The following is a 21,873-nucleotide window of genomic DNA, read 5'->3' on the forward strand; positions in this document are numbered from 1 at the left end:
CAGGTGTGTATCTGCTTTTAGGAACATTGGTGACCGGCTCTTATCAGCAACAGGCAGTCCATAGCAACACACCAGGCGCCGAGATGGGTTTTGTAAGAGCCCACCGGCTAACCTGCGCTACACATCTCAGCTCTGCCTCGGCTGCAGAGATCACACAAGCTGCTGGACCTGCAACCTGTCACTCAGCTCCAAGCAGAGCCGAGCGCATGTGCTCCATGTTTTGCGGGAATCAAATGGGGGAGTCTGTCCCACACTGGAACTCATTCTGACAGTTTATGCAGAGGATTCAAACCAGCCATCATTGTTTCCTCTAGAAGAGGCAAAGTAATCTTCCTTATTTGGCAAGATGGACAAAGAATAATAAGACAAAGAGGCCAAAAGAAACCTTGATGTAGGCTACACCCCATCAGCAAATATAGCACATTTATTTGATGCGTCTGCAACACTGTTAAGTAACAATGTTTGGAGAATATCATTGTTTAACTTGGTGAAATAGGCTTCAAAAGGCAACAGAGGTTTACACACACACACACACACACACACACACACACACACACAGATGTACATGCAGCTGCAAAATACTGACTCATACACTCTAGTACTCACAGATGAACAGATGCCACAGCACATGTATACACACACATAAACACACAGACACACACACACACACACACACACTTGAGAATATCAAGTCTTCTGGATGAGTCTGAGAGTCAACAGTGCCAAAGGATCACACTCTCACACTCCTGAGGTGCGGTGTGTGTGTATGTGTGTGTGCATGTTCATTTGTGCGTATTACAGTGTAATTCCTCAGCGGCCTGTTTCTTTATGATATTATGTAAATATGTGGCATGTACAGCATCAGACTGTTGTCAGTGGATCATCACAGTCACGCTCTTAGAAAACTGTGACTGGAAAGTTTGTTTTGCTTCTGCCAGGAGTTGATGAAGGAATATCGCAAGTTAAACAACACTCATGTGATCGTGTCAAGCTTGAACTGCCCCGACCTGGTGAGGCGTTTTCTCCTTCATGACTTTGTTTACAGAGGAGCTCTCACGGTCCGCACCATGTGCTGTGTGTTACAGAATCCTGCATGTCAGTCTGATGCAGAGCCTGCAGTGTATCATTTGCAAACTGTGGGTCACAGCGAGCGTGTGATTACGGCCTGTGAGATCATGCTTGTCCGTGTGACAAAGAGAAAACACATCATGACGGACAGACTCTCTGGCCACATCCTCCAAGGAAGACAAGCAAAAGCAAGCAGATGAGTGCGTGTACAGACGCTTGTTTTTAATGTTAGCTAGAAAAATACATATTTGCCCACGTCCTTCACCCAAATCTACAGTAAAATATTTGCTGTCACCGTATGAGAGGAGGTCTCCCATTGCAAAACAAAGTAGTTCACTAGCAAACACCTTCTCTAGTCACAGTTTATGTGCTGTTGGTAAACAATATTTTAAGATACAACAGTTAAAAATCAATCAAAAGTATAGTAGTCATCAGTTAATGTACAGTAAAATCAGACAATTGTGTTTGAAGGCATCATAAAGATTCAACAACGTAGCTACCACATCTGCATACATGAAGCAGCCGTGTAGAGATCAAAACATGTTATGTACAATCAACAAAACAGCAGCCGGAACCTCGTCACAGACACATTGTGAACTAATATTAGCTTCCCATCAAGGTCAGTTAATTTACTAAATTTCAATGTCATTTTCCACTCAACACACACTCAACACTCAGTGACGCACACAAGGGTAGAACTCAAGCTCCGGACCAATATAAAATTCCCCTCTCCACACACTGATATAAATAGGACACACAAGGAGATCACACTGCCACCTCATATTAATATTCTTTACCCTTTAGCCAGCAGAGCAGATTTTTTTTGCCCACCATTGTTGATTGAACTCGCAGCATGAATGGAGCTGTTCTCTCAGTCTCGCTTTTTTTTTTATTTGTGACCTTTTAAAACCTGTCAGCCACCAAGTGTGATTAGAGCTTGAATTGATGGTATTGATTTTAATAAAGTGTCTTATTTTTCTTCTGGGCTGGCAGAAAAAATTGGCCAAAGACAGATGAAGGAACTGGTGCAGAATCCTCTCAGACTCAGCTCAGAGGCTCGACTAGGCTACATCCAGACGACTACAACGATCTTAGGCTTTGTATCAGTTTTAATCCCTGCCCACACAAATATTCTTGAAAAGGTAACATATCAAGTGACCCCTCACGTGCATGCACATGCTGGTGTAAACAGGAAGGTAAACACGCCCCGCTGGACACAGGAAGCATTGGTTGCAGAGTTGTTGCAGATTGTTCGAATAATATCTTGTCTCAGCTGAAAGCAAAGACAACAGATTCAGCAATCAATTTCAAATTAAAACGCAGTAGTTGATATAGCATTAAAATCGCACTGTTAAAAAGCTGCTGTTGGCTCCATTGCTGTAGGGAAACTGGTTGTTTAAAAGTTCTGAACAGACTTTTTTCAGAGTCACTGAGAAATAGACCTTACAGCACTTTAACATATTTTTTTTTGGTGACTTGTATAGTGTGATAAGAAGCTCTGGACACTCTTTTTAGCTCTATTTTGGTCTCAGCCCGTTCACAGGCTCATCTTTAACGGAGTGTGACTCACATTTGGTGCTGGATAGACAATGTAAAGTGGGTGAAAGAACTTTTGAGCTCAAAACTGCTTCTTGTACCAAAACATTGTTTGCTGGCCAGAAAATTGCACCAAAAACAAGGTAGTTTGTCAGTATGAGCAACTCAATTGTCTCATGATTTAATCCATTCTTTAAAAAAGTAATAGGCAATACAAATTTACAAAAATTTAAAATTCAATTCAACTTCATGGCGTTTTTTGGACCCTTTCCCTCTGTTACCATTTCAGTAACTGCAGGCTGCAGCTCAGTGTCTTGAGCACCAGAGCAGGTGTGAGCCATGAACAAGTGGATCTCTTAACCACCAAAGATGGAGGTTATGCATACAACCAATGTTCCCCGAGGGAGGGAAACGAGGTAACACATCAGCATGTGGAGCTGCAGCTAGTTAGCAAGCTAAACAAGGTAGGAACTAGCATCGTAGCGACACCCTAGGCAAACAGGAAAGGGAACATAATTTCTGCCTCCTGTAACAGTGATGATCTGCTTTACAGCACATTTTAACTTTGGCTAAGATAAGCTAATTCATTAGTTCAAAGGTGACGTTCATTTTAAAGTAAAATCCTTATACGTAAAACTTTAAAAAAGCTATGTATATATTTCCTGGAGGATTTATCACACATCGCATCACATCTATTGTGATTCTGTCTTGTTTTCTTTGTGACTCACTGCCTGTACGGTCTGTGGAACCATTTACAGGTGCAATGCATATCCATCCAGTTTAGAGCAGACAGCCTTCAGTTTGCCCACATGTAACACAGGACTTAATGTAGTAAACCGTTTAACACAGAAAGAATGTGTGAACTTTTACAGTAACAGTGTAAAGCAAAGACTGGAGGTGAATAAAAGGAGACTCAATTTAACTATAATCAATGGGGATTTGGACAATCAACTCTGGTGGCATTAATCACAGACACAGAGACAATCCACCAGTTCAGGATCCCAGATAGTATCCGAATGTGGATCAGGCAATGACCTCTGGCCTTCTTGTCAAACATGGCAAACATGCAATGCTCTCAGAAAGGTGTAATCTGGATGTGAACCTACAGGGGTCCATGTGGTAAATAGTGAATATGACCCTAATAGCACAAAACAAATTTTAGCACCTTTGGTTGAAACGCAGTATTGCAAGGACTTACTTTTGACAAAGATCTGCCAAACAGGAGCAGACCACCCAAGTGCCATCATTCCATGCGGTACATGCGCCTGATGACTGTGTTCAGTGTGGGCCAACTCCAGGCCTAAACAATTGAACTATGTGGGGATAAAGAGCGGAGTAGTTTGGACCTTATGTTTTGCCATACACAGGACATGATGGAAGCATTTGTGTTTTTGCTGTATGTGTGGGAGTGTGTGCAAGCATGTGCTTCGCTTGATGGTAATAAAGCATTTAAAATGTGTGTGACATTGGTGGTGGCCCCATCTTCTCTTGTACAACTTGTTACTCTGTTAATGGCAGCACAGCACTTCATAGCATTTCTGCTCCTTCTTCAATTATGGAATCGTTCAGTCACTGCATGACTCAAACTCTAAACTCTGAAGAAAAATAAGAACCAAAACAAACAAACAAAAAGAACGACAAAATCTAAATGGGCAGAAAAGCTGTTGGCTGAGAAGAAGGACTGGATCTTCTCTCCCTGATGAAAAGTCACCCAGTCTTGTTGTGTCTCCCTGCCGAGTCCTCCCAAAACGTTCTCATGTTTTCTACTTGAGAGGAAGAGGAGAGAGTGTGGCAGCGAGTACAATCTCTTTCTGCACCTGCTTCTTTCAAGGTGTGATGAGTGAGAAGAGGAGGAGGAGATATGATTGTCCGGACTTTAGAAAGAATCGTTGGTGTCCATCAGAGCCTCCACTCATACAAGCCAACAATTTTAAACGAAGTAAAAGTTCACATGATTCCATATTCCTCAAGAGATTTGAGCAGCACCGTGTCCTTGACATCGTTGAAGACCCTGCGGATGTTGTTGGTGTCGGTGGCGCAGGTGAAGTGCGGGTAAAGAGTCTTCCACTCCACCGTCTGGTCACGTTTCCTCGCCTGCTGCTCGTACATCTTACGGATGAACTTCTTGGCTTCCTCAGGGTCTTGCCTCTTACCTGTTACAGGGGTGAGAAGGAGATGAGCAATGGAAGTGGATAACAAAAAAGGCAAAGTATAAATTCAGGTCAGTTACTGTTGATTGAGATGATCCCTTGCTCCAGTTTTTTAATGTCTTATGTGATAGTACAAATAATGTCACATGAAACAAATATCCTGGACAAACAGTCTTATTAAATCCCAAGAGAGGCAACTCCCTCTGTGATGATATCAGGGTGTTGTGATGATGTTAAAGCCAAAGCTGCAAAGCACTAAAATAACAGTCCACTTGATTTGGATGATAAAAACAGCATCATGCAAAGGCAACTGGAGTGACTTACTTAAAGTGAGTTATTTATATTCGTTCGGTTGTCATTCTTTCAATAAATTAATTAATATATCTGATGCCAAATCACATAAAAGTTAGTTCAACCAACAGTCCAAAACCCAAAGAGAAAAATGTAACTAGAATGAGAACTATCTGATTATCAATTCTTGTTTATCAATTCAGCAGTCATATTTTTTTGCGTCCCATATGGTTATAAACAGAATGTTTCTAGGTATTGGACTGGTAGTCAAATAAAAGAAGCTATCTAAATAGATTATATGGGCCAAGGGGAGTTTTAATGACAACATAATCTGCCGGTTTAGCTATTAAAAAATAATTGTTAGTTGCAGCCTGAAATCTTGCAGTGTTAAAGAAAGTTCCAGGATCCACCCCTGATATGGATCCCTGCCAAAATGTAATTTTTTATTTTTTTTGTTAAGCTGCTAACTATCAGAAAAACAAACAAACACAGATAAAACAGATAGTTTTGTGTTAACAGACTAATAATTGAATTGACCAAATCAGTTTAGTGCTCCGGTCCAAATCACCACATTTCTCACTAATTAACATCAGGAGCATTTAAGTGAAGCTACAGCAGCAGTGAGAAGGGCCACACTGTGTCCACACAGGAACATGGTGACATTAGCGACAAATAGCAGCCAGTGGTTGGAGCCGCTCAGAGCTGGCGCTAAGGTTAAATTGACATCAAGGAGCTTGACCCTGTATGAGTCATTATTTTACGCTACACGGTGGGCACACTGCAGACACACACACACACACACACACACACACACACACACACACACACACACACACACACACACACACACACACACAAACAAACACACACGCACTAATATTCACTTGCAGTCCCTCCTTGCACACACATATTCACACATTTGCACCTGGGGTTTGGGTGGGGGTGGGGGTGGGGTGGGGGGGCTGCAGGGATTGCAGGAAGCACAGTATCTGTCTGTAGTTGCCATGGGTAACAGAAGGAGAGAGGACGGAGGTGGAGGGTCTGGGGGGTGGGGACTGTTAGGGTGCCGCTGAACAGCCTTTCACACCACGGAGGCTACAGGCTGCAGCCACATCATTAAGCACACTGAGTACCTGGAAATGACCCATTTGTGTGCATGTGTGTGTGTGTACATTTGTGCATTTATGTACTGTATGTGTGTAGACTCACAAGAAAGAGGGAGGAAAGAAAAAAAAAAGACTCAAACAAACAATAATAAAAAAACAAAGATTGCTAAATTTCACTTTGCAAGTAAACTTTTTGAAATGATACATTATTTTGCATCGGATACAGTAGGATGTGAGGAGATACTGTAACTGCATGCTCAAAGCAATCTGGCAGAAAACATCCTCACAACCCTTGTTTTGTCAGACAACCACAGTAGCTGCAGTTGTACTTGTTAACGGTGGTGAAGTCTGCTGCTGACCTGTCTCTGCACCCGGGCTTTTCCTCCAATACTGTTAAATTATAGACTGTATATAAAGATGGACGATGCAACTCCACTTAGTCCCTTTGTACAAAAATTTATTATATTTCAAGTCTGCACAGTAGTAATCGAGGTTGTGAAGCCGTGGTATCAAGGGCCTGTCCAAGCACAGGCTCGACCAATCACGAGTCAGCATCAGGTGTCAATCATGATGTTTCACCTCAAAAACCAAACTTGCCCGAAAAACGAACAATTGAATAAACACCAGCACGATAACAACTAATGAATAAGACATCATTAAGAACATTTTACTTTGAAATGTACTTTGATATTTATAGTTTGGTCCATGTTTCATAAACTAAAAAAGGGAAGAGGTGGTATTTATGAACTATACTGCAGCCAACCACAAGGGGGTGATCAAGAGTCTTTGCCTTCACTTTATGTTGTTCATCTTTATATACAGTCAATGGTGTAAATCCCCTTGTCAGTGTTCAGACCTGTTTTTAAGCCAAAATACAAAACAACTCAGGTCTTGGAATCCTAACTAAAGTAAAGTGTTTAAAATTGTGCTGGAAGAAAAGCTAACGGACCACAAAAGATACTGGAATTCATCCTGTGAAGGTCATGAAAATGTAGCAGATTTCCACCCATGAGTTGTTTAATTGTTTGTTCAGTCTGAAATCAAAAATTCAAATATTTCACATCTAAGTCACTTGTCAGACTTCTGAGCCATCAACCAATTAGTTCACCACTAAACTAGTTTATCCAACAATTCCTATTACTTAACCTCACTGTATAGCAAACAAGCTTACCTGTGAAGCCGGGGAAGTATTTCTGCAGATCGGAGGTCTGGATTTTGTCAGCCAGGATGTCAGTCTTGTTGAGGAAGAGGATAATGGAGGTTTTGAGGAACCAGGGGGAATGGATGGTGGTGTAGAAAAGAGCCAGACTCTCTTCCATTCGGTTCTGAGGCACAGAGAGGGAGATATCACACCGTGTCATTAAACTTTGACATTGTGCTCATTGTTGGGGGAGATTTTATTGTATTTTAAGTGTTTGAGACTTTGACATGGAGTTAAACTTGTTCTCTGTGATGGGTAGATTCAGATGGCTTAGGTTGACGCACAGAGAGGAAGCAGTCCTTTCAAAGAAAAGGGGGGGTTTATGGGGGGAGGTGAGGTCTAGAGCGTGCAGGCCACAGTGGAGGTTAATGAATGTGTTGGCAGACTGAAAAGTGGCTGGGAGAGATAAAAGGCTTAGTGACAGGATGGGAGGGAGGAAGTGGACAGAAGGCGACGGGGAGGAGAGAGAGGGGGAGAGAACGGGGGAGAGGTTTTCTTGTACAAGGGTGAGACCTGCTGGTGGAAAGATGAAATGACTGCAGTTGGATGGACGGATGGATGGATGGATGGACAATGCTGCACCGAGTAAATTTTGAATGAAGGACTTTTTGTTAATTGAGTATTTGTAAATTATGGTATTGGTGAATAAGTAAAGGATTTAGTTATGTAGGTAGGTAGCTAGGTAGGTAGGTAAGTAGGTAGGTAGGTAGGGTAGATAGGTAGGTAGGTGAGATAGGTAGGTAGGTAGGTAGGTAGGTAGGTAGGTAGGTAGATAGGTAGGTAGGTAGGTAGGTAGGTAGGTAGGTAGATGGTTAGGGTGGATAGTTAGGTAGGTAGGTAGGGAGGTGGTGGGTAGGTGGGTGAGTGAATGGGTGAGTGGGTAGGTAGGTGGGTAGGTGGTGGGTGATGAGGTGAGGTAGGTGGGTGGGTGGTGGGTAGGTGGGTGGGTAGGTAGGTGGGTAGGTGGGTGGTGGGTCGGTGGGTGGGTGGATGGTTGGGTGGGTGGTGGGTAGGTGGGTGGGTGGGTGGGTGGGTAGGTAGGTGGGTCGGTGGGTAGGTGGGTGGATGGTTAGGTGAGTGGGTAGGTCGGTGAGGTGGGTAGGTAGGTCGGTAGGTAGGTAGGTAGGTAGTTAGGTAGGTAGGTAGGTAGGTAGGTAGGTAGGTAGGTAGGTAGGTATGTTGCTCACATTCTGCAGTGGTGGACTGACAGAGGTACACAGACAAAACGCCCACACACACAAACAGGATCTTACTATGTCATCTCTCTCCTCGAGGACCTGGTCATACTCGCTGAGGGAGGCCAGGAAGATGAGGGAGATGACATTTTCAAAGCAGTGTATCCACTTCCGACGCTCTGATTTCTGACCGCCCACATCCACAATCCTGTCAGGGACCACAGCAGAGGAATAAATAGGTGTCAGAGTATGCAGCAGTTTGTAAAGACTTTACGAGTCTTCATATTACTGGTTTGAAAAGAAGCCATTACACTATGGTCATCACACATTTTTTATGGATACAAACACATTAAAATTAAAACTAAATGTCAGCCCTTTTAAACTTTCAGTCCCTGTTTGATGTCTCAGCAAAACCTTGAAATATTCTGATGTAAGGAGACAAAAAATTGCAATGGTGGTTCTTCTTTAAATTTGAGTGAAAGCTAAGGAAAATACTTATGAAACCAGAAATTTATTTTTAATTGAAACAAAAATTGAGATTTCCTTTTTCAAGGGGAAATATCATGTAGAGGAGGAGGTATGCTTAGCCAATAAATCCTCATTCAGCATTTTATTTTGTGATTTAAAAAACTAAATAAATAATATTTTTATATTTTTATATAGATGGATGACATGAGGGCTCCCCAAAAAGTAAAGCCAAACTTTTTCAATAGCCACCTTGTGGCTGGATGTAGTATAGGTCATAAACCCTGCCTCCTCCATGTGAGTGGATGAGACATGGACCAAAGTAAAAAGTCACACATCAAGAACAAATCAAATAAATTGATCTCAAACATGCTTTCTGTCATTTCTGTTTGTTTTTAATTAATTATTTTTTATGTTATATAAATGGTATGAAAATGTCAAGGCCTCGAGATTGGCAGAGTGAGTGTATCTACGGGACCTTGGTCCATGGCTCCATCCCCCAAGCGCCTCTGCGGGGATACTTAATTTCTGTATAGTGGGAGGATGTGGATCATCTATCATTATTTACAGCCTATGTTAAGAAATCAAGCAAAATGCCTTCATCAGTTTGTCTTGTTTTATTCTGAGCTCCGTCTCATGATTAAAGAAAAGGTGTGAATTCCTCCGGGAACAGTTTCCCTTGTGCTGTAAGTGAACTTTGATCTGCTAAGCTGTCAAAGATCCTTCTAATCTCCGAGAGAAACGACACCAATACAAGGTCAAAGAAAAACACGCAGAGCGCCACCTCACTTCCCGACAGGAGCTCTGTACAGAGGTGATGAGTAATGTGATCCTACAAAGAGGCGCAAGCAGACAAGGCCTCTTTCAGAGTCAATAGTGTGTTTTTTTTACAGAGCAATGAATAGTGTTGTTTTAGATTTGTCCCTGTGAGAGACTGGTGATCTGAGGATTGGCCACCTTAGCGTGACGGGCTTGATGGTGAAGGAATAGTCGTGGATGCCTGTGGTGGGGAATCGAACTCGCAGCACGTCCTGTTCTGTGGGGATGTAGTCTTGGACGGCGATGCGATCCAGATTACTCATGTAGCTGAAGGAGAGGGAGGTGGGAAAGAAAAAAAAAGTGTTACTGACACTAGATGAGTAAAACAAACTGTCTCTGTTTATGTCACATCCAGCCTGGCCCATGTGAAACAAACTGAAGTGAGATGAAGAACGATGATGATGATAGAAGAAAATCAGTGATGTGGAGGTGGCTCAGTGATCTCTCCAGGTGAACCAGGGAGAGGGGATTGGCAGAGCTGAGACTAGTTGGCCAATCAACTCTCCCTGGATTCAGAAGGCAGCAGCTGAGCTGCCAAAGAGAGAGAGACACACGCACACACACACGCAGAGGAACACGGACACACATGGTGAGAGACAATGAGGGACAGAGCTGTGAATCCAAGGCGCCAGCAGAAAGTGCAGAGATTTATGTTTGGTCTGGACTTTATGTTTCCTCAGTGGCCACTGTGCACATGTCGATACCACCGGGGTCTCCCCACAGCAACCAGAGACAAATCATTCGCTTTTCAGCATTTTATTTCTTCATTAACACACGTGATGTAACATAAAGAGCAAACCAGACATAAATCTATGCACCTGGAGGTGCTCACTGAGCCCCCTCCACAAGTGATTAAAAATACAAGGGGGGAGTTGGGTGAGTCCATATCAGCCTGTGTACAGATGACAGCTTTATGGCTCGTGTTGATACAAGCTGTCATTAGTTCATGTTGACTGGACGTCTCTTATCATGCTCACACCACAATGATTGAGCTGCTGGGTCAACACAGAGCAGCAGTGGAAAAGAGAGAACACGGAGGAGGAAGGCTGAGCCCAGGCTTTGTTCTCTGATGCCTCTGACACTCGCACCTCGTGTTTTTATCTTTTCATGCCGATTCAAAAGATGTTGACTCTGTGGTGCTAACTGACAATATTATTGTCTCACAGTTCATTTTTTTCTATTTCCCTTAAAAAGACTCTTATACGTCAACTGCAGGTTTCAACGAGGCAGATAAATGAATAATTGCTGTGACGTCTGTGAAGAGTTAGCCCCCTCTTGTGGTCTGAGTACAGAATAATACGTGTTAAAGACAACACAAATGCACTAAGTATGTGTATGCAAAAGTATTGAAACAGATAAAAAAGAAAATAATAAACACAATCTATTTTGAATATTTTCATTGAAACCATATTGCATTCTATAAATATATATTGTGTATGTTCTTTATATTTTTTGTTCTTTATATTTTGTACAGTTTTGTTGTATTTTCTATATATTTTATGTTGCTGCTACAACACAGGCATGTCTGTCTGTCTGTCTATTAACTACCTATTGTTTGGTCAGTAAAATGTCTGAAAACATTTTCTCAGAGCCTTTGTTTTATCCCCTCAAGAATCCGAAGATGTTCATCATTTTCTTGTGATCATTTGATTTTAAAAACTTGTTGACCATTGCTTTTTTCCGTCAGTCACTTGATTGATTAATCAATTTCTAAACTGATTTATCACTAAATTAGTTTGTTTTCACAGACTAAAACATGCAGGATGAGACGCAGTGAGAGGAGCACAAGCTTAAAACAACTCATCTGACTCTCTTTGTTGTGTTTCCACTTGTGAGTTATGGTGCAAAGGTCACATGTGGTAACGATGCAGCAATATGTCGCTACATGTTCTCTTAGGATTCAATGACAGGAAACAAATGATGTTATTAATACACGTGTATAGTTTTTATGAAATGGAAAAAAAATGTTCAAAGGTTGCTTCCTTTCTTTACCATGGCTATTTAAGTGTTGTGCTGGGTCGTTTTTTGGTTTATACCTGTTTTCTATTCCAGAAGATTGACACATGTTGTTATGCCTTGTGCTATTTAGCCTATCTTTGTTTTACAGTAAAGATTTATGAAAAATCATTAAATAAAGAGGTTCAACGCTGGCTGATACAAAACCTGCTCTCTCTCTCTCATTATGCATTTGTGCACACGTTTATTTATTTTTTTTATTTGATTTGTTTGCTCATTTGATCATGTCTTTCTCTGTTGGATCCAGTTAAATTATATTTATATAAACGTGCTAAAAAATCCTGGATTTGCACGTTAATTAGATCTGCACCAAAATGTGATGGCCTCTTCCCTGACCTATACCACATCCTTCTGTCATGTATCATGCTAAAGGGTCCAGTTGTTTTTGTGAACCATTAGATCCAACTAAGAAAATAAAGTATGTATACCATATTCTCCTTGCACAACTAGTTGTCCTTGTCTCTAAAGTAAGAAGTAAATAAATACAAAGTATGATTTCTGTTTTTTGATAAAGTATATTAAGCCATTTACAGGTGTTTTTTCTTCTATTATACACAGGCATTGTGATGTGGTGTTTAGCTGATATTGTCTCCTGCCCATCATAGATTTCTTTATAGTGATATCATCTTTGGCAACTTGCTCTGACAATGTTTCACCATGTGACACTCTCAAATTCCCTGCCCTGACTCAGGGTGTGGTGCAGTGTCGACAGCAGCTGTACTCACTACTCTGTGGAGTCCAGGAGCTGGTACTCGCAGCGGCGTCTGTAACAGACACGGATGCCCGGGTCTGCCCAGAGGCGGCGAATCGCCTCCACGTAGCCCCGTTCCAGCTGGGTGATTTGCACTGTGTTTACGTCCTGCAGCCACTTGGCGAACATCTGAAAGACAGCGAGAGAAGACGTCAGCACATACTGATGTGTGTGTGTGTGTGTGACGTTTAACACAACTCTCAACTCTTTGAACTCCTGAGTGCATCCTGTTACATTTCGATGGTGGTCCTGAGGAGATCGCCACAGTAATAAATGCAAAAACACAACACAAAATACAATGGCAAATAAGAAAACACAATGACATTAACAATTAAGGTTCCTGCTACCTGTTGACAAGGATCATCACTAATTGGACGAACGCACTGTCCGTCTTTTTAACATCAAGGAAATACGCCGTACAAGGAAAACAACAAAGGAATGTGAAAGCAGTATGTCCTTCCAGTTAAAAAGACGGACAGTGCGTTCATCCAATCAGCAGCGACAGCCATTTTCCATGGGAAGATAATCTCGTGTTTCTTGATTTTACTGTGCTTTGTGATTTGCTGTGTGTTGGGTTTTCCCATTCGTCGTTGTGAATTGCACATCAGGGCCACAGACATTTTGTGTGTAAATAGTCCCTCTTTATTTGCCCTGCTCACCGGTTCAGTTTGTGTGTTGATGGTCATGCTTCTACAAAATGGTGAGTGTGCAAAGAGATGTGTGTGAACTTCCTTCACAAACAGCAGTCATGGGCGTGAGAATAAAACAAAGCCAAAAAAAGAACCATTGTATAAAATATAAGCTTAATTTAAATCACTAAATACTGTACATATCACAGTGAGTGTTATTGTGTTTGGTGTCTCTTGTTTAATGCGGGCACTAAAAAATTGTTGTCTTCTGCTACGTCTGCTTTTTTGACACATGGTGATGCCGGTAACGCTGACGGTGTGTGCGAGTTTACCTCGTTCTCTGGGTTCGAGTAGGGGATTCTGAGCGTGGTCATGGCGCCGGTCATGGCCTTGATGGCCAAGAAGATGTTCTGGAAGATACATTTAGCAAAGGTTTTCCTCTCCTCTTCTGAGAAGCCTCGCCCGTGAATGATCCTCATTTGTCGGATGAAGGTGGTCTTTCCACTCTCGCCGGTTCCTGCACCAACAAAAGATGAAATTACCAAAAACACAAATTAGTGTTACGATTCTAAAGATGTTAGCAGCACGGCTAACTCGGTTTGCATCCACATTGATTGGGGCCATAGTAGTATTCATGTTCTACATGTGTCTGTAAGGTTTTTTTTAACAGGTTCTACAGCTTCTCCCCTCGATCTGAGGACATGCAGAATAGGTGAACTGAAAACTCGATGTGCATGTGTGTGTGTGTCTTGCTGCCTTGGACCCTGTCTGGATAGGTGATTTATAAAATGGACAGATAACATTGGATTTAAAAATCGGTCACTGATAGTGACACTGAAACTCAGTGTAAGTTTTTCCATAGAGAAAGCTCCAGGCTATCTGGTAGTAGACTTAAAGAGCGCTTGGCAGTTCGCAGCACTTAAGATTCCACTTTTTATGTGTATAAATAATATAATATTCTAGATTTAACTTTCTTCTAAAAATGTATCTGAAAAATCATTCACTAATGGCACTCAGAAGAGTTGAACACCTCCTCTAACTCCCAACAGTCAAATGAATTTAATCGAGCTTCACCAAATTTCACACGCTCACAGACACCGGTCCCCTAGACATGCCTGGTTATTGCACATTGTTTGAGAAAGTGAAACAAATCCCTGGGTGTGCAGATGAAAATATAACCTCCTTGGCAGATGTAATTAACTTGAAATCTGCTTTAAACAATTTTGCTCTGCTAACAATAGATCAAAAATGGTGTCGCTGAGAGTGACTATTACAGATAATTACCAACTCTTACTCAACTCTCTACAAACAATTTTAGCATCTTTCAGCTCACTTATTTGGTTTTATGTTCTGCAACATTAACATTTTGTCCCCACGCTCTCGTCAACCCTGTTTTTAGCATGCAAGCTCTGGGGAACAGTTTGAATGTGAACTGTCCAGCACTAAACAGCAGACAGACAAAATAAGTGATACCCTGTGAGCACAGCAAAGCATTTAACAGACAAGTAGCCAGAAAAGACCAAAACAGAGCTAAAAGAAGAGTGAATGTTGGACTCAAAGCAATAGTTCACCCAGAAATGAAAATTCACTCATTTCTGGGTGAACTATCCCTTTAAGTCAGGTGGCCAGAGACATGTCTCCAAATCAGTTGTAAACATGCTCACAATTAGTGATAATATGTTCAATCTTCAGTGTGTAGGATTTAGTTGCATATGGCAACTAACAAAATACCCCTTGCCTGACCCTCCCCTTCTAAGTGTGTATGAGAAATTATATTTAAAATGTGATAGGCCCTCTCTAGAGCCAGAGTTTGGTTTGTCCTTTCCGGGCTACTGTAGAACATGGTGGTGCTACATGGCAGAAGGAAGAGGAGCTGCTCCTGATGTAAATATAAAAGACTCATTCTAAGGTAACAAAAACACGACTATTTGTTTAAGGTTACTGAAAACATGATTTTAAATATTATAATTGAACACACTGGACCTTTAATGTTTACAGCACGTCCTGTTGCCCCTGTGAGCAAAATTTCAATCGTGCTGCTTTTCAGTAGCAACAAAGAATTTCTCATTTTAAGGTAATGAAGAGAGCTGTGAAAGGGTTTAAATGGATGGATAAGGGTTTAAATGGAACCTGGATATGCTCCTGACCTCATAAAAGCCTCAAAGCAAAACTACACAGCTGCTGCCTGTCAGGTGTGAAGTAATTAAAGGTTCAGTGTGTAGAATCTAGTGGTGAAGTTGCATGTTGCAGCTGAACACCCGTCACCTCAGCCTCTCATTCCGAACATGAAAGAGAACCTGTGGCAGCCGTCAGTTGTCATAAAAACTCAAAAGGTGTTTAGTTTGTCCAGTCTGGGCTACTGTAAAAAAACATGGTGGCGTCCGTAGAGAAGACCCGCTCCCGATGTTTTCAGTTCCTGCCAATAGATCCCTTTCACCTAAACCTTACACACTGGACTTTTAAAGCGGTTGTGAATTCAGCCCTCAGGCTCCTGGGCGGTGCATCTCCACAGTCCCTGCGGGTTTTTCAGGTATAACCAATCTCAATGTGAACCATTCTTTAAATACTCAGATGGTGACACATGCTTTACATTGTTTTATCACGCGGCTGCAGGCGATCAAACAGGCCGAGCAGTTTTTATTTGCATGCAGGGTGTTCCTCACAGTGACATCCAAAGTCAATTATATTTCTTTCATTTGTTCAATTAGTGCTGTTTGTGTTGTTGAGCCTTTTCCAGCATAAACGCTGACTTTGTCAGGACCAGTAGTCCTCATGGGGACCAAAGCCTGGTGCTTATGAGGCTAAACTTCATTTCTGATGGTTAAGTTTAGAGGTTAAATGTGAATTGTGGTTGGGTTAGGGTTCGGGTTTGGCATGAATGAATTGGTTATGGCTGTCCACAATGAAAAGAAGTCAATACAAAGTCCTAAAGAGGATAGCTGCATACCAGTGTGTGTGTGTGTGTGTGTGTGTGTGTGTGTGTGTGTGTGTGTGTGTGTGTGTGTGTGTGTGTGTGTGTGTGTGTGTGTGTGTGTGTGTGTGTGTGTGTGTGTGTGCGTGCAGTCACTGACCCAGCAGGAGGACTTTAACTTCCTTCTTCTCCTTCTTCTTCTGCTGCTTGAGGATCCTCTGGATCTCTTTGTCCACAGCGATGGTCTTCTTCTCCTCCTCGCTCATGAGGCACACACAGGTGCGCTGGCACCACTGCCAGCAGGCCATGGCCACTGACACCAAACTGTTAATGAATACTCAGCTGTAATGAGCCGATAAGGACTGACAATAAAATCAAGCTGCCGTGTAGGGTCCCGGCCATTGGTTTTTATTCTAGCAGAGTTTCTCTGAAGCTGTGAACACAATCACTGCCTATGTCAACAGGTCAGAGTTGAACTTTGGTAACTTTACAATATTCACTTGGAAATCAGCTCAGGCTGCTGAGTCAGTGTGAACGTGTTGGAGTTACAGACAGAAATCCTCCAGCTTCTTACCTCCTGTCAGTCCGTCACTCTCCCCGATTACGCGCAGCTCCGCGCTCCATTTCTCCCCGCGTCCCCTGTCCACACACACCGTGGCTGAAGCGCAGCTTTCCAGTTTCCAGCTGACAACGAATCGAGCCGCAGCGGCAGTCTGCTCGGGAAAGTCCGCCGCGCCTACAGAGGAATGCGCAGCCTCGGTGGTGCGCGGCAGACTCACTGTACCTGGAATGCGCTCAGGGCAACGGAGCGGCAGGAGGAGCGGCAAGTTACCGCAGCAGCGCCGGAAGTGAGGCGTCGCGCGTATGAAATAAGAGCATGTCGTTTTACACCGTTCTTGGACAATTACTCATACATTTAACATTTTGCCAAAGAAGTGAAGTAAATCGATGGATTTTACTTTTAAAACATGTTTAAATGTGTTGTATAAAACACGTGGCATTGTATACAATCTTTTATTTCCACATGGGGTGACTACTAACAACATATACATATACAATAGAAGTGCAATATTTGTATTACAATGTGCAATATCTAAAAATAATTAGCAATAGTTTAAAATCATGTGCAATATTTCAATATCATGTAAAATCCCATATTACTTACTCCTTTTTCTATTACTACTTACTGCCACTTTTGTTTAGTTTCAGTTTCACTGTCTCCTGTCACTTGTTTATTTTATTCTTATTTCTATTGTTATCTCCTTAAGGCACTGGTAAACATATATATTTATTTCATTTACAACACACTATCATATTCTTCTTCTAATTATTATTATTTTTAAGACTTTATAATATCTTGTTTGATTATTTAATTGTATAGATAGATAGATCGATAGATATAGATATTTATTTATTTTGTTTATTTATTTATATATTTACATGTATACGTTTATATTACTTCTACAATACTTGTCACCTACTTTACCTAACTATGATGGTGCCACTTCATGCTATTTATACTTTTACTACTGACAATATTTCAACGTGAAATAATGGGTTGTTTCTTTCAGTACATTTATCTAACAAATATTGTGTGTTCAAAATGTACATATCATTTTTTTGCAGATATAATGAAATCTCTGCAATACTGCCAAATAATTAATCATAATAATCGACTTGTGAATGCAAGCTATTATATGTCTCTTTTGATTGTTCACTCTGCATACCATCATATGAATTTAGTTAATATTTTTGTTGAATTTATTTACCTTTTCATAGATGACTTTTAGATTGTGCTATTTTTACTATCTTTCTCAATTTAGACAATAACTTTTGGAAAGGTACCATATATGCTATTTACTACACAACTATTATCATGTCGTTTTTATCAACAAATGGCATCCTCATATCAACATAATCAATCAATCAATCAATCAAATTTGTATTTGTATAGCCCATATTCACAAATCACAATTTGTCTCATAGGGGTTAACGCGGTGTGACATCATTTGCCCTTAACCCTCAACAAGAGTAAGGGAAAACTACTAAAAAAAATATTAACGGGGGGGGGAAAAAACACGATCAGCAGCCACCACGATCAGGATCCACCACCATGTACAGTATTTCAGCTACTCGTGCATCTTTTGCAAACGTTTTTTAGTCTTTTGGATCAAACCGAGAAAAGTAAATCTTTTCAAAACCTGTTGTTATTGTGACATAATCAACTTGTGATCAAAGATGCAACATGCTTTAGAAGATGATTCCAAACCGTTTAGTGCTGCACTGTTCTTCTGCACCATATGATTCATTGTTGATACTGACCACTCCTCAGGTGCATTGTTCTAAAGTAAATAAGTGCTTCATGAGTCATGCAGTTACATGATGAGAATACACAGCGCTGTAAGTGCACCACAGGCTAATCCATATGACAGCAAATAATATATGAGCTTATGTTTGTGGTTGAGTGTTGTGCAGGATGTGGCTTCGTCTGAGTCCTGCTTGATGTTACTGTTGTGGAAATTCTGGGGGTCTTATTGTGGAAAACAGTCTCATTGTGAAAGTGTAATAGCGGAAGCTGACTTTCTCTAACTGCGTGCGATTTGCGTGTGGTGCGCTGCGCTGCGCTGCGGGTAAAGTTTCGGCCGCAGCGGAGGCTCCCTGCTTCTGGTTTCAGCTCCAGTGAAATCACTCTCACACACAAGTTACACTCCTCCACGAAATTTGTGAATCACTCAGATTTTACTCAATTTCAACTTTTTATGAAATTATTTTTATTCTACACTATTTGAAATCTCAATCAACTCATCAAATTGGAAACACAACATTTCTATAAAAAAACATCATAACACTAGAAGAAATGAGTCTCATGGTAAAAGTGTGAGACAGCAGTGTGTATGTGGCAGCAGGTTATTTAACCGAGCTTATAACAGGTATTTGTTGTCCCTCCTTCTCTCTCTATTCTGTTTGGATGTCAATCTTTTGTCTCAGCCAGTAGAACCGGTTTGTCCAGGTTCTCGTGGTCTCACATACTAAGCACTGCATTGCTATGGGAACCAGGTGAGGTGAAAGAGCGAAAGAGGTGTGCACATTTACTGCAAGTTATACTGTACAGTGAGTTTATCAAGGTTTACTACAAAGCTGCTGAGTAATGATTTTACTCCACATGATGGATTTATGTTACAGCTGTTATTCCTATAAACAAATAGGCCTTCTTGTCACATGTGGTGTAGACGAGTGTGTGTGTGTGTTTCACAACAGTGCAACAAGTTACACAAGCGACAACATACATCATATATTCTACATATGAATTTATGTGTTACGACAAATGAGAAGAGACAAAGAAGTCAAATAAATTATAATTATAAAAGAATATAAAAAATTAATTATGTGCCCACTTTACATGCAGCACATAAATGTACATTTTTATGGCCTTTGTTTTACGACTTTACGAAAATCTTTACGAAAGCTACTAAACTTGCGTTAATGTAGTATAAAGAATTTGGCCTGGACAATAAATAGATTTATAAAAAATGTTCCTTAGGTGTTTTGTCAGAAATCAAGAAGCCAAACACAACATGTTCAGTAATTATAAAATCTTTCAACAAAATTGTAATTGTTAATTTGAAAAAATAATACCGATGTTGCCAGAAAAGATGGGGCACAGTTTTTCTGTGTCTATGAAATTAAAGGAAAAAGAAAAAGGAAAAAGAAGAGTGGGAGGGAATCCAGTGGGTGTGGACTGACTGTAACTGAAAACTATTTACCACATCCTTCCAGTTACATTACAGTTTACAGTATGTAGATCCCCATTACCCACTCTGTTGTGACAGTGACAAATATCCTTCCAGTCACAGACGGGAAGTTTGATATGTTCACCTGCTTGTGGAGGGGAAGCGGAATCTCCCAGATATATTGTGAACACGAGTTAGGACAACCTGTTAGTTCATAAACATTTTATGCACCTGTTTTATTTTATTTTATTTCACTCCATTTTATTCTATTTTACTCATTTGTCAATATTTCCAGGTATTGTTTTGCTAATCTAAGTTTTCTTTTTTGATTATGTTTATATCTGTAAAAAATATGGGAGTAACAATAAGATCAAAGGAAGATCGAAGAAGAAAAGAAAAATATTTGAATGACTCTAATGACTTTAAATACAGAAGCTGAATCCCTAAAGAAAGATGTAATACATTGTAGAAATATGCAGGGCCTGTAGGATTTGAGTCTCCTCTTGATGGATCCTTACAGGCAGCAGAGAGACCAGCAGGAAGTGGAGGACCGCGAGGAGACTTTGTCCCCTGTCGCCGGCTGGTATGGGAAACAGAGGATGATAAATAATTAATCTGACAACAGCAATCACACCCTGGGACGCACTTTCCTCTCATGTTAACATCACTTCCAAAACAAATTAACACACATGGATAATGCAAAGTGTTACTATGGTAGTGTTTAAAACACAATTGTTCAAACAAGACTTTGCAGTATAATTGTTTGGAAAATGGAATTAAAATGTTAAGCACTATGTAAAATTTGAAAATGATTTGAAAACGGGCAATAATAAGATCTCCAAACTGAACAACCCACACATCCTGTACTTTTATTTTCAGTAAATGTTGTTTAAGGACTTTTCCATTTGAAGTCAGGTTTAAGTCGGTTGTATATGATTATTGCAAATGTTGTATTTTTTGAGATCCAGAGTGACTGAATAAGGATGTTAGTCACTTCTGTGGGTGGAGTCTTGTGGCAGGAGTTGCAGCTCACAGCCCCCAGAGACGTGGGCAGGCAGGTCAGGCTGTAACTCATGAGTCATGTCTGAAGCTTTTTCCTCATCATACCAAACATACCAACAATGAAATCTGAAGCGCTCCATTCCTCCCGTTACATGTATGTGTCTTTGGCATTTGAGCGTCAGGATGTCAAACTTGAAAACTGCATAAATCAGCCACTTTTTTCAACTTTCCTTAAATCTAATTGTTTAGGTGTTGTAGAGAAGAGATCACTGCTTTCAGTACAAGGCATAGAAAATATGACTGCAGTCCTATGAAGTTTTTATTGAAACCCAGGCTTGCAACTACACCACATGTCCACAAGATGTCACTTGGCTCAACAAGATTGCCTGTCGGCCCATTTACTGGAGAAGAATTTACTCACAGTGACAGAGTTGTTGTTTCAACATGGATGAAGATGCCAGCAGTCATCATCACCATCATCCACCTGCTCTGCCTCATTCTCGTAGAAATATTCACTCTGCTGGAGGAGAGTAAACACGTACAAGTACAAGTACAAGTATTGCACTTCAGGACAATTTTAACATTGTACTGGTCAATTATTTCATTCGTCTGCTATTTCCAACTTGTACTTCTCCACATTTCTAAGAGATATATTGTGTTTTTAACTCAACTACATTTATTTGTCATCTGTTTGCAGATGAAGATTAAGATTATGCACAAAATATGATGCAGTATTACACATTAAACTTCCCAACAATATACTGACTGCTTAAATGAGATTCACCTTCATAAGTGACAACACATACACACACACACACACACACACACACACACACACACACACACACACACACACACACACACACAGACTGATGATGAGGGGCAGATCCAGGAGTTTTCCCACTTTCCTAAACAATTTTTACCGTTTTCTTAGGAAATAATTAATGGATCATGATGAAAAAAACAGGCACATTTAAAGAACTGTAGTGTGTGAAGTTTGGTGCAACTTTGAATCTGAGAGG

The 21,873-nt window shown here is 40.8% G+C and overlaps 1 protein-coding gene across 1 annotated transcript; it reads right to left on the reverse strand.

The window, feature by feature from the left end:
• Positions 1-1,263: 1,263 nt before the first annotated feature.
• Positions 1,264-16,893, reverse strand: LOC118121318 (guanine nucleotide-binding protein subunit alpha-11). The gene is made up of 8 exons (XM_035177111.2): positions 16,693-16,893; positions 16,279-16,442; positions 13,540-13,724; positions 12,553-12,707; positions 9,950-10,078; positions 8,606-8,735; positions 7,323-7,476; positions 1,264-4,757 (listed from the first exon to the last, which is right to left on the reverse strand). Exons 2-8 carry the CDS (start codon positions 16,424-16,426, stop codon positions 4,552-4,554), a joined length of 1,107 nt encoding a protein of 368 aa, XP_035033002.1. The 5' UTR covers positions 16,427-16,442; positions 16,693-16,893; the 3' UTR covers positions 1,264-4,551.
• Between the last annotated feature and the right edge of the window lie 4,980 nt (positions 16,894-21,873).

The sequence above is a fragment of the Hippoglossus stenolepis genome, chromosome 14 (genome assembly GCF_022539355.2).
Source record: "Hippoglossus stenolepis isolate QCI-W04-F060 chromosome 14, HSTE1.2, whole genome shotgun sequence".
Lineage (NCBI taxonomy): Eukaryota > Metazoa > Chordata > Actinopteri > Pleuronectiformes > Pleuronectidae > Hippoglossus > Hippoglossus stenolepis.